General features: G+C 40.7%; 1 protein-coding gene across 2 annotated transcripts; it reads left to right on the top strand.

The window, feature by feature from the left end:
• Positions 1–358: 358 nt before the first annotated feature.
• On the top strand, positions 359–5609 carry LOC103997603 (5'-adenylylsulfate reductase-like 5). Of its 2 annotated transcripts, none has more exons than XM_009418880.3 (4): positions 359–1694; positions 4241–4419; positions 4529–4653; positions 4998–5609. In XM_009418880.3, the coding sequence occupies exons 1-4, from the start codon at positions 1668–1670 to the stop codon at positions 5414–5416; spliced, it is 750 nt and encodes a 249-aa protein (XP_009417155.2). In that variant the 5' UTR covers positions 359–1667; the 3' UTR covers positions 5417–5609. The 2 variants fall into 2 exon arrangements, with proteins under 2 accessions (XP_009417155.2, XP_009417154.2); XM_009418879.3 differs by lacking the exon at positions 359–1694 and adding an exon at positions 1755–2857.
• The last annotated feature ends 8740 nt before the right edge of the window (positions 5610–14349 follow it).

Consider the following 14349-nt stretch of genomic DNA (forward strand, 5'->3'; position numbering starts at 1 on the left):
TCAACCAATATCGGAGTCCGCGAATTCTGATAGTGTTACCTCATAGTTGTCTCCCTATGAGCCGTCGATGTCACGCCAGCGATCGCCCCGGCGAAGCAGCGGCGATCTAGGGCACAGGAGGTAGAGCCCTACGCGAGTCTGCAGGAAGCGGATGAATTAGCCTAATAAACGTACACTCGAGACAGTCACCCTCCTCACGTACCTGCTTGGTGATCGGCCGCTTTAAATGGACCCGCCAAAGGGTCCATGACTAGAGAAAGGCCAAATTACTTAGCTTAATAAATCACTTGAATTATTTCTAATCCGGTTAATTTAATCCTCTTTGACTTGTCTCTCCTGGTCAAACCAACCGGCCACTGCCAAAACTTCTCGCAATCGTTTCGCCCCACACCCTCTTCCGCGTCGAACACCTTGTGCTTCTCTTCCGTGGAGCCGCTCCATATATCTATCTATATGATGGTCGTCTCCGGGTGGTGGAGTGAATTCCATAATCCTTCTTCCTTGCCCCGTTCTCTTCTTCGATCCGTGAACACCTCGTGCTACTCACTACACGACCAGCATCCAGGATCTGTGCTGCCTCGGCCGCGTATGCGAAGCCCGCAGACTATTCGAAGAAATGCCTCACACAGACACCGTCACCTGGAACTCCGTGATCTTCCGCCACTCCATTTCAATGAGCAACATTCATTTGTTTTAAATCGTGCTGCTCTTTCAGTGACTCAGCTCATGGTGCATCCTTCTCAAAACTATTTCTCATTTATATTATAGACTTTTGAATCATGATATATTTTTTATTTATTTGCCTTATAGTATAAAGAATTTTAAAGTGTCATTGAAATATCTATGAATTTGAAGTTCTTGTTTATTTGATCTTTTGACATCCTCTTACAGTTGCTTGATTGTGCAAATTTCTGAAGTCAGATTTTTTAATCAATTTCATACCTATCTCATACACCTATGAGATGTATATCTCTGACTTCCAACTTTTGATATCTGAAAATTATCAATTTTTAACAGCTGCATCAATCGTCTTTTGAGCTCTGGATGTTGATCTTTCCTGTCCCCTCTCCCTGTTGTATCTGCTTTTCCATTCATTTACCATTTGCTGAATCTTTTTTGTTCTTTGACATGGCTAATTCATATAGTTGTCCTTGCCGTCTTTACATAATGATTTAGTTTATAAACGATCAACTCAGAAGTTGGACAGATCACCTGGCATTTCACTTTGATCTCTTTTTCTTTTTTGCAGGGCATTAATACATCCATAGAATATGTCATGGTGGTCAAGTTTAGCAAATGCCAGACCGAGAAGCTTATACCGTGTCTTGTATTCGGAGGCTAAAGGTACCAGCTAGGATGCCACTCTATATTGTTTGAAGAAAGGAAGTGAACAATTGCTACTTTAGTGAAAGTAAGCACTTGTGATATGTCTCTAAAAAACCATGAAAAAAAATCAGTCTGTCAATCACAAAGAGGAAAAGAAGGATAAGATGAAGCAGCTGAAAGTGCAATCAGTAGGTTGAGGTGGCTCAACTTTTCTTCTGTAGCAATGCAGCAGAAGTCTGGTGGCAAATGACCCATTCTCTGGCCATATTGCAAGTTCATGCCAGCACAAGCACAGAACAATCAGCATCTCCAAAGCAGTCCTTTGTTTGAAACGAGAATATATGGATGCTGTCTTCTTTCTTGTACTGGTAAGTAAATTTCAATGCATTTTAGCACGTTATACTGGTCTCAAAATATACTTTATCGATAAATTTTATAATCCAATCTTGCAAAGTTTAATATGACTATCAATGAAAGCTCCTTGCAACACTAATGACACAATCTGGTCATTGTGTCATTATGGAAAAGTTTAATATATCGAAAAGTTGATGTTTCTATTTGCATTTGATTATTAGTAGTCCATCTTAAGTGAGATGGATTGCATTTCTACATAACTGACCTCCAATAGGTGCACAATGTACCTGTTGCAGTTGATCAGTAAGCTGCCTGCATGGGTGAAACAGAGCTGCAAGTAAATACTAGATTTCTTTAGTAAACACTATCAATTTTGTATTCCTGTGTTTACTTGAATTTGTAATGTTTTAGAGTTAAAAACCAATCAGATCAGTAGATATCGTCTGACATTTATTAATCTGAGCAAGAATCTTAGCCGGTAAAGATATGGTAAGATCTTGGGATCAAAAAAATCTGAGTAGAAATCAATAAGGGTGCATATAATTAATTGGATACTGCTTGATATTATCTTTTCATTGTTGTTTAATTACTTCAAGAATTGCAAATCAATTAATTGTTTGGTATATTGGTATCATTTGGGTTGGACAAGTTGTCAAAATTAGTTCCAATTGCTAATTTACTTTCTAAGCAAAGGTAAATGGTGGTTGAATTGACTTGGCTTTGATGTAATCTTATGGATTAGGGCTTAACTAAAAAGGGTAGAATGATCCTTATTTTTAGACCAAGAAGCTTATCGGATTCAGTTGGATCCGAATTGGATCTGATCCGAATCCGATATAACATGTATATTTAACAAAGGGGAGCGGAAATCCGTATGCAATCCAAATAGAAAGAAGGGCAAATAAATAAAACGACGGAAAAAGGGAAAGCCGACAGCGAAGAGGTGGCAATTTCCCCCCTTCTTCGTTTCCGCTGCCCATTCGCGCTCTCGATTTCCATGGCCGGATCCTCTCTACGCCTCCTCGAGCTCCACCTCCTCATCGCCGTCGCTTCCCTCACCTTACCCCGATCCCTGGCAGCCGTCGTGCCGCCTCTCTGCCCTCGCTCGGGCATCGCCTTCCTCGACGACCTCGGATGTCAGTGCTCTCGTTGGATTGAGCTGTCTTCGCCTCAGGAGGTACGATTCTTTGCCATACAATCGCCTAGTTCCTCATCCGCTTTTCTCTCTGGTTGTTATGATCATGATCCTCATCCTCATCATTATCTAAAGGTGGGAGCTTTTTTGTCGTACGTTGCTGTTCGTTTGGGGGCCTGGGTCGAGTTAAGAGATTCGTTGGGTTTTGGATTATCTGTGAAAATCGATTCCCTCGTAATCGTTTATCTGATTTGAAGTATTGACTTTTTTTGGCTTCCCGTGTGTGATGGTGTGGAAATTCGGTGATTGGTGGTTATTGTTTTTTGCTTTAGTTTGGTGGATGTCCTTGTGGTATCTCTTGCTTTTTAATCTTATGGTTGTTCATTTTCTCGTTGTCGTATCTTTTTATTTTGCATTTTAAAGAAATTTACTGTACATGAACCATAGAATAGGCAAAGAATTATGATATGTGATGCTCTAAATTATGTTTAGTTACTGAACCTTGAAGGCCATTTCTTTGGTTTGTTTGAGAAGGTTTCTGTAGTCTTATCTCCTTATTTTGAGAAAAAAATAACTGGTGCATAATTGTAATACATTCAAGAAGTAGAGACTGAGGAAGGGAATAACAAGGATTGTAAAGTGCGAATTTGAGCTACAAAGTGGCTTGTTTCTTGATATGATAAGCAGGCCAGTAATAGCAGCTGAAAGAATTTAATAAAACATTTTCCAAAAGAAGAGGTGTTGCTCACAATATTCTATTGTGCTCTATTGTTCTTTCCATTTCTTAATGTATATGCTTAATTAATTTTTGTTTCTTTTTAATCTCTATTTGACAAATACATGTTCAAATAAGATGAGATAATATTTTTAGTATCATCTCATCATTGTATACCATTTAGAAAATTGCTATATTAGATAATTGTTAGACCAGGTATGCTTCATATATCAGAATTTTGGTAGTTAAATATCATTGAGATTGAGATGAGGATGTTGAGAACTTTAGATGGATACATGGTTACTAGAAAATAGATTCAATTGAGTGTAAACAAGGAAAAACCAAGTAAGGTGCTGCGTACATGTTCAAATAAGATTATCGAATATAGATGCATTGGTTAAATAAGAAAAGTCAATCAGGATTAGTGGTGCAAGGAGAGGTAAAAATAGACTTAAGAAAACTTAATTAGAAACAATAAAAAAATATTTACTAGGGTTTAATGGCGTAGAACAAATCCATGTAGTCGGCCATAGTTAGATGGGATCTTATGTCTTGTTGCTGGCTATCATTGTTAATTTGTCAGATAAATGTATTTTTTATGAAAATTTCACCTAGGTATAACTGCATCAAATCTCCAGTAACAATGACTTGCATGTGGTTGTAAATTACGGGGTGCCGGTAAATCTGATTTTGTTCTATTCATTTTGAAGGTGAGTGGAGAGATGCTTGAAAGAGAGCTTTCTAATGATCAAAGTGCTTATTACTCTGTCCTCTTCTACGCATCATGGTGCCAATTCTCATCCGACATTCAGCCTATCTTTGATGCTCTTAGTTACATGTTTCCTCAAATAAAACATTTATTAGTTGAAGAATCGTCAGTCATGCCAAGGTATGCAGTATCAAGTATGCAGGTTCATTTGTGTTTCATAAAGATATTTATCCATCCTTTACAGACCTTGCTTTTTTCATTTATTAATTTTTTTTCACTTGCGAGACAGTGTCCTCTCGAGAAATGGCATTCACAGTTTTCCAGCTATAATGCTGTTTAATGGGACAACAAGGTTTCGGTATCGTGGCTCAAAGGATTTTACTTCCCTGGTCCATTTCTACAAGAGAAGTACAGGTACATTGCTTTGTCTACATTCTAGAACTATTCTCATTGTTTGAGTAGTGGACTTCAATGTCCATCATCCAGTTTCTGCTGAACCTCTGATGCCTATGAGAGAGCCAATCCTTCTGATAACAACTTCAACTTCTCCTTTTATTGGGTTTAGGTTTTGAGTCTTGCCTCCTGCAACATAGTACTTACCTAGACCATATATTAGATCGTGTGCCGGATCTGAAAGGTGGACAAAGAAATATGAAATGTTAATTATACATGTAACTGTTTCCTAGTGTCTTCATTATGTAGCTGTAGCACGCTTTATCTTCAGCTTTTCCGCTTTATCTTCAGCTTTTCTTGTACAGGTTTGGATCCAATAACATATCTGGAAATTCATCAGTCCAGTTCAGGAAATGCGAGGGCCGTCATAGTTCAGGTTGAGTCCATATGGGAGTTGATAACCAAGGAATCTTACTTAACATTTGCCATACTTTTCATCTGTCTGAAGATAATTATGTGCTTCTTTCCTTTGATCTACCTTCGCTTCAAATCTTTCTGGGTCTCACATGTCTGGCCTGTGAACTTAAGGATCCTTCATGAATCAAGCCTGCTATTGGAGAAAGTACTGCAGGTAGTTGACATAAAAAGGATGTGGAGCAATATTCAACTCTCCAACAAGACAAGGAACTTTCAAAAAGGGGCAAATAATGCCCGGGTTTGGGCATCTTCCCTTACAAGACTGAACGAGTCATCTTCCTCAAGATTAGCCCTTAAGGACTCGTAGTTTTCTCTTATATCGATCAATGTACACCCACCATACCTTTCATGGAGCAACACTAGTTATTTCTCTTTTTGTTCTTGCTGTAGGCACATGGAAAGCAAATCACGTGTAGATTTTGAGTACTAAATCATTTTGTATATTGGATACTGTGGCTGCATTTTTAGCATAATGCAAAGTCCATGGGTGTTCATCTTTATCTTTCCATGTGTAAACTTTTTTCATGTATGAATAGTTCTATTCAACCATACGATCTCTCATAGTCAACTTAGCTTTTGGTTCAGCTGATCTTTCTCATCTTCCACGACTTCTTGAGACATCTTTAAAGAGTATGCTGCAAATCAGTTTCAACTCGGGGGATATCTTGAAAATAAATCTATTTGGAGAGAAGGCAGCAGTATCATTTTCCTGCCTACCCTGAGTCATTGTCAGGAAACAGCACAAGAACACACTCTAAACCAACAATTGCAATTAGCTTTGTACAAAAAAACAAACTACATATTTTTTCATTACTTTTGTTGAAGTTTTTTTTTCTTTTATCTTTTTCCGCACCACTAATACCAATTGATTAATCTTGCCTAATTACAATCTATTTCTTTATATATGTTTATATCATCTTAAACAATCATCTTCCGTTTTAGCCTTTACCAAAATAAATTTTTTTATTTTTTCTAGTAATTTCTTACCTTTACTTCAATATTTTTTTTTATCTCAATTACGTATCTTTTTCTCGTAGAAGCACAGTATAAAGCTGCCCCCAACCAAAAAGATAAGAGACTGCAGAATCCATAGCTGGCCATATTTTTCAGTCTAGGAATCATCTTGGACTCCATTTCTTGACTGCACCAATGAATGCCACCATTTCGTAGCGTTGGTTATGGAGTCATTGGGGTCATCGACTGCACTAATATTTGTCTTAGAATATGGATGCAATAATTGGAGCAAGAAAGATGCTCACGAGCTGCAGCATTGGTGGGATCATGTCATAATTGAGAGTCCATGTGACAAAGCCATAGACAGGCGGACACTTTCCAGCTCCCACAATTTGGACTTTTTCTCGTTGCAGTGAATGCACCGTCGAGCGCACAGAGATACAATGTGTTCGAGGGCTGCTGCTGCTGCTGCTGCTGTTCATATAGAACTAATATTTGCATCTCCATGAAGCTTATAAAGTTTGTTTAGATTGGCAACAATGGTCATTCATGTGCCAACTTTTGATAGAAACAAATCAGATGTTAAAATCATATTTGTGATAAGCATACAAAGAAGAGTTCTTTTCTGTTTCCTGCAATTGCAATAGAAAGAATGGATCACGTTATGATAAGCAGCATGAAAATGATACAACGCCGTCCACCACTCACATACGGTCGGTCATACGAACACCGCGCTCTCCCCCTTCCACCAATGCGCGCACACACAACAACAACAACAACAACGATCAAATCGAAAGGGAAGAATCAACAAATAGATTACAGCAAAGAAGGTGAGCACGTAGCTCAACAGAAGAGATAGCCAAAGGCGAGGGCAGCCACCGAGGCTAGGGCCGCGGCGGCGGTCGACGGGGCGGGGGCGCTTGAGGTGGGGCTGGGGGCGGGCGCCTCGGCCGCGGCGGACTGCTGCACCATGGAAGAGGCCATCAGCACGGCCATCATGGCCATGGCGAACAGCTTGAGCCTGAGAGATGCCTCCATTGCTAGTAGCACGACAAACAAAGGAGGAAGAGGAGGAGGAGGAGATGCGTAGACGATGCAACTGAGAGGGAGAGGAGGAGGAGGAGAAAGGGGATTTTGTAAGGAGAATGGGAAGCTTGGACTTGGACAGAAACAGGCTGGATTCACTGGTGTCTTCTTCCTTTACCATGTGTTTGGTCAGCTCAAAGTGTCCCGACAAGGATGGTGGGTAGGGCTTTTGTCCTTTGATCGAGGAAGATGGGTTGTCTGCAGGTTTGGTGCCAAACTCTAGCTGGAATGGCATCTGCATGGCCCATGCTGTAGCTGTCCACACTCTGTCACAGCTTACGACCAATTGTTGTTTCTCTTTCTTCCTCACTGATTGCCATTGGAGTCTGAAAGAAGACAGTCAATGTGAGTTGATGCATGTCTGCAATTATATTGGGATGCATGATCATAATCACCTTTGCTCAAATTGCTATTTCCTAATTTTCTTTATGGTAGAAATTTATTTGTCTCTGTGATTTTTCTTTCTTTTATATTCTCTCTCTCTCTCTCTCTCTCTCTTGCCTGTCATCTACTGCACTTTATTTATACCCCTATAAAAGCAACAACAATCTCAGCCATGCGAACTGCTTCATCTTCTCCATGGATGCTGAAGGTTCTTTAGAATATTCTAGCCTGTTATTTGGAAATAGAAGATGGTTCTAATAGTAAGAAAGAAGTGGCGTGAAATGAAATATTTCTTTTTGATTGCTTCAAAATTGACCAAAAAAAAAAGTCACCTCATCATTTTCTTCTTTGGTGCCATTACAATTAGTAATCTTGTCCTAAGAACACTTTCAAGGCTGATAGAAGGGGTTTGTTCTTATATTTCCACGTGGATGCAGCCACAGTGAGGATTACACACACAAAAAGACCATTATGTATCTATAATGGTTGGGACTTCAATAGTGTCGATTAGTGCAAGAAAGAACTCAGTACCAACAGATGTATGCTACTCCCATCTATAGACGATCATCATGCGATTTCACTTTTTACTGTTTGTATATGATGGAAGGAATATTATCGATTAATTATCATGATAGTTAAATTAACAAAGGGGAGATAAGACTTACCCCTTGGTCTGCTTGAGTGGACATAAGTCCAAAGCAAGCGATCTCGCATCGCCTCCTCTCCTTTTTACTGGACAAAAGTGCTAAAAAGATTATTAGGGCTATCCACTCAAGAAATATTCTTTCAAATATTTTACTTCATATTTACTGCTTATAAAAAGCATATCTCTTACGAAACCTTAGGATTAACTTGGGCGTCGAAGTGATCAACTTAGGAAACCTTTTAACTTTGGTCTTCATGCATATCATCGTCAGAGCACCTAAGTGCACCTATACCGGCTTATGCAAGACCTCTAGTGTCATATCAGTAACACCTCATTGTTCCTATGCATGTGTAGTTGAACCATATTAGACTGACGTAAATATTAATAATATTTTTCCTAATATTTTGACACTAGAAGGAGGTTATGTCACAAGAACATTAATCCGTCGACCTACTCAACGAGTGTTCGAACGAAGAGGCTCTATCCTGACTCACAATACCTTTACTCACGAGGGTAATAGCCAACATTTATGAATCATAATATTTTCACCTTAGTGTAGACTCTAATGGCGACTAGTGTTTGTTCAACAATCTAAGCCTCTCCTCCAATGATGACCTCGAACTACATGCTCATCCTCATCAAGGTCATTCTAAATCTCACTCAATAAGTGTAAATATTGATGGGAATGATATAGATCATTGCCTTACTCTTGCCTTAGTTGGTCCAATCAGTAGTGCCTCTAGCCCCATCGTAGTATGCAAGAATATCGATACTCATTGAGATTCCCGACCTAACATGGCATTAACCCCCAAAGAATTCTCGAGGCCTGTTGAGCCCCCGATAGGGGAGCACTATAATCTCTGACTATAGAGTTTAGTGAACCTCACTATTCTTGGTTTGCCTTGCTCGAGTATTAGGTGTAGTCTGCAGACTATACGAAGAGCACCCTTCATGTGTAATTGCAATAGATGGACTAGTGCTTAGAGGATATGCTTCAGGAGTTTCAACTATCCAAGGGAGAAGACTTAAAAGACCTCAATTCAGGTTAGCTACCATTCATTCAGAAGATCCAAGAAGAGCATATCCCTGCTAACTTTCGACTCCCAACCTTGGAGGCATTTGATGGTTATGCTGACTTAACCAAGTACATCACAACCTTCTATTCTCAGATGTCCTTATGTGGCATGATAGATGCTTTGATGTATCGCACCTTCCCTATCGCACTGTGAGGCCTAGCAGGAGAGTTATATGCCCACTTAAAGCCACTCTCGATTAGCTCATTTGGCTAATTAACAAAAGAGTTCAAGTAATATTTCATTGAGAATGTATGCCCTCGACATTCAACAACACTCCTGGGACTTCAGTAAGGGGAGAAACATACGCTCTCAGATTTCATCATCTAATTCATAAATAAAATCCGAGGCATAACCGACACTTATCTATTGCTCCTCATATAGACCTTTAGGCCCTCTCAACTCTTCTGGTCGCTGATAAAGAGATCATCGATAATAGTATCTAAGACACTCCAAAGAGCCAACCAATGCATTATTGTTGAGGCAATGGTCTTGAGTAAGCACGATGAGTTATGTCATAGACCAAAGTATGAGTAGCCATCGCCTAAATATCTCACCCAAGGTAAGCCAAATAAAGTAAAGACCTTAGAAGTTTACTTCTAAATACCAACAAGCTATCAACGATGAGGTAGATAAATAGTTAGGTGCATTGATTATATCTAATGGAAGTGGCTCGCCAACATTGTATTTGTTAAAAAAATTAATAAAACCTAATAGATATGTATTGATTATATTGATCTATGTTAGGATCGAGAGCACTAAGAGGGGGGAGGGGGGGTGAATTAGTGCAACGGAAATCTTTAAGCGATTAAAAACGAAAGCTGCGTTCGTTCAATAAAAGCGACTTCGATGTAAAAGCCGATTCTAAGATAACTTAAGATTAAGCGTAGTTTACGTCTAAACGCAGTTTGCGTCTAAACGCAGTTTGCGTCTAAACTCAGTTTACGTCTAAACTCAATTTACGTCTAAACTCCGTTTACGTCTAAACGCAGTTTGCGTCTAAACGCAGTTTTATGTCTAAACGCAGTTTTACATCTAAACGTAGTTTTACGTCTAAACGCAGTTTTGCGTCTAAACGCAGTTTTACGTCTAAACGCAGTTTTGCGTCTAAACGTAGTTTTACGTCTAAACGTAGATTCTGAACTTTGAAAAGCGTTTTATGAATGCGTAGAAAGCAGTTTGCAGTTATGAATGGAATCAACACGTAAACGTAAACTGCAATGTAATGATCGTACGTAAAACGTCGATTTACGTCTAAACGCAGATTCGGAAAGATCTGAACTTAGAAGCTTATTTGTAAAAGCACAGAAGACAGTTTGCAGTTATAAATAGAATCAGAACGTAAGCGTAAACTGCAATGTAAAGATCGTACGAAAACACCGATTTACGTCTGAATGCAGATTCGGAAAGATCAGAACTTAGAGACTCGTTCGTAAAAGCGCAGAGGGCAGTAGCTATGTAGGAGGTTTGCAGTAATGATAAAGTGCTCAAAGTAAAAGCAAACAAGAGATTTAGAGTGGTTCGGTCAGTCTTGACCTACTCCACTTTTGGCTTCCTCCACCGACGAGGTCACCGACGTCAACTAGAGGCCTTCCTTCAATAGGCGAAGACCAACTGCCCTTTTACAGTTTCACTCCTTTTGACGGGCTCAGGAGACAACCCTTACAGAACCTTTCTCTCCTCTCTTTACAACTCAAAACTTGAAGAACAGAGGGAGGAAAACTTTAGGCTTTAACCACAATTTTGAGTTATAAGAATCACAGAAAAGATCAAGATTTCGGTGTCTATATCTTACTCTTTCTGTGTTGAATGGGTGAGGTATTTATAGGCCCCAACCCAGTTCAAATTTGGAGCTCAAAACCATCAAATCCCGGAATTTTGGGATCAGGCGGTTGCACCTCTCTGTCAGGGGCGATTGCACCGCCTGAGTCTGGCTCGGAGACTGAGCCCCAAGCGGTGCCACCTCCTGACTGAGGCGGTTGCACCTCTCCTGCCAGAGCTCAAAGACCGAGCTCAGGCGGTGCTACCTCTGTCAGGAGAGGTTGCACTGCCCAGTCTCGCTCGGAGACTGAGCCCAAGCGGTGCCACCTCCTGCCTTGGGTGGTTGCACCGCCCAGCTTCGCTGGGAGATCCTCTCCTGGGCGGTGCCACCTCCAACCCTGGCGGTGCCACCTCTTTCACTATTTCAGCTCACTTGGTTTGGCTCCAAACTTGGTCCAAACTAGTCCGAACTTGGGCCTAATTGGCCCCTACTTGGGTTATAGGATTAACACTTAATCCTAACCCTAATTAACGTGCTAACTATGAATTTAAAGACATTTTCTAAGCTATTACAAAGTCCGCAAGTCAAGACTTCTTCTGGCGAGCTTCCGGCAAACTTCCGGCGGTCTTCCGATGAACTCTCGGAAACCATTCTGCGGACTCCCGGCAAGCTCCTAGACTTCACGATTTGATCTTAGCGAGTTCCAACGAGCTTCTTCGGCAAGCTCCGATCTTTCTCGGCGAGCTCCGCGAACTTCCAACGAACCTTCCGGCGAGCTTCCGAAAAACCCTTCGGCAAGCTCCCAACTCATTCTCGGCTAGTTCCGGTAACATTCCCGACGAACCTTCGGACTTCCGTCGAACTCTCGAACTCGCAACAAATCCTTCGCGCTTGACTCCGACACTTTGTTTCGCTTTATGTCTTCATCGTTATCATAGTTAATCCTACACAATTAAAACAGAACTTTGATCGAGACAATTAATCCTAAGCAATTAACCAAGTTGTCCGGCATGTCATTGGTCCCTCGACGCTTCGTCCGATTCTTCGGCGCATCGTCCTCTCCTGCAGCCTATTGCCCAATCGGCCAGTTGACTCTGTAACTCCGATATCCTTGGCACAATACCCGCTCTTCTTGGCCCGATGCCCGAGTCCATGGCCCGAAGCCTTCTGTCGATGCGTCGACCGATCCACCGGCCCGACGTCCAATCTTCTGACATGTTCCTTCGGCACAACATGATTTTCCTGCTTTAATTGTCTCATCCTGATCGAAGCATCCTGCGTCACTCAAAACGCAGATTAAATCATAAACATATATCAAGTAGTTTCATCATCAAAATACGAGATTCAACAATCTCAACAAAGTATGCTTTAGGAGTAAGCATCTCAACGACACTGATGTTCCCCCTATAGGCATGAGTGTTCGAATATATCAGATGCACTCTCTTGGGGGGTGAGCATCTTAATAGCACAGACGTGCCCCTACGGGGGTGAACATCTAAAGATATTCGATGTGTCCTCCTTAAAAATGAGCATCTCAATAACACCAATGCATCCCTATGGGAGTGAGCATCCAAATATGCTCGATGCACCTTCCTCGGGGGTGAGTATCTCAATAACACCGATGTAACCCTATCGGGGGAACATAAAAAAATACACACACATACACAAGGAATCCTTAAGGGTGAGCATATCAACAATACTGATGCATCCCACAAGGGTGAGTGTCACTTAATGGCACAAGGCATATCTTGAGATATCTCCACCTTGCCAAACTCCTAAGGTGCGTAAGTCAATTAAGACCGACTTGACCTTCTCGGAGAACTCGAGGTATATAAGTTGGTCAAGTCCAACCTAACATTATCAGGGAGCTAAGGTGAACCCGATGTGCGTAAGTTAACCAAGTCCAACCTGACCTCCACGAAGAGCTCGAGGTGGGTTCGAGATGTGTAGGTCAACCAAGCTTGACCCAACATCCTTAAAGAGCCTTAGGTAAGACTAAAATGTGTAGGTTAGCCAAGTTCAAATTGACCTCCTCGGAGAACCTGAGGTGGGCCCAACATGTGTAGGTCAACTAAGCTCGATCCAACCTCCTCGAAGTGCTTAAGGACTCGAGGTGTATAGGTTGGCCATGCCCAACCCAATCTCCCTAAAGAGCTCGAGGTGAGTCTAAGGTGCATAGGTCAGCCAAGCCCAACTCAACCTCTTCAGAAAGCCCAAGGAGGCCTGAGGTGCGTAGGTCGGCTAAGCTCGACCTGACCTTATCGGAGAACCCGAGGTGCGTAGTTTGGCCAAGTGACCAGACCCCCTCGAAGAGCTTAATGTGTATAGGTCGACCAAGCCTAACTTGATCTCCTCGGAGAGCCCAAGGTGCATAGATTCGTCAAACTTGATTTGACCTCCCTAGATAGTTTGAGGCATGTAAGCCAATTATATATTGAATATCCTTTCGTTTTTACGTGACACATGTGTTGAGATGATCCATGGCTACATTTCTAAACCTCTCAAGGAGAGTTCCTGAAGTGTACCATCGAACAAACAAATGATAGAGGAAATATTATTAACCAATTATCATCTGACACATGACATATATGTGATGGATTGCCTTGCCTTTTTGGTTTGCTCACGTTGACATAAGTCAAAAATTACGGATTGTCTCCTCTCTTTTTATTGTTTACAAAGGTAAGACTCCAAAAGGGACTATAGCGGTTATCCCCTGAGAATATTTCTTAGAATATCATGCCCATTTTTTATTTGATATAAAAACATATCTATGCACAAGAATTAAAAAATAAAGTCAATCACTCTTTTACCACTTGCATCTCACCTCACTTCACCTCCGGACTAAATCGGGCGTTAGAGGGATGGGTCGAGAACTCACTTTTGACTTATGTATGGTCATTTTTACTTAAGTGGGTTATTATTATTATTAGAATACTTAGTATTCATGTAGGTTATTATTAGAATACTTAAGTGCCCATATGGAGTGTTACTTCAATAATACCCCATCATTTTTATTTATGCATGGTCAAACCATATGGAGGTTAACACAGAACCATTACTTGGAAACATATAAATTATGGGGTATACAATGTGTTCTGTTACTTGCAAGATTTTTCGGATAAAATTATTCCACAGAAGTATGCCAAAGAGATGCATGGATGCTAATAACGACTAATTTATCGATTTATAGTACCTTAATTTAAAATTTGATAAATGTATTACTCAAATATTTTAGGTTACTAATTCAGTTTCAATAAGATAATAGATTAATTATCTCATCCGGTCAAATAATAACTAGATTAGTCTTTTTGAAGATTTGACAATTGGTGAAGACA

This window comes from Musa acuminata, chromosome BXJ1-9 (assembly GCF_036884655.1).
Source record: "Musa acuminata AAA Group cultivar baxijiao chromosome BXJ1-9, Cavendish_Baxijiao_AAA, whole genome shotgun sequence".
Lineage (NCBI taxonomy): Eukaryota > Viridiplantae > Streptophyta > Magnoliopsida > Zingiberales > Musaceae > Musa > Musa acuminata.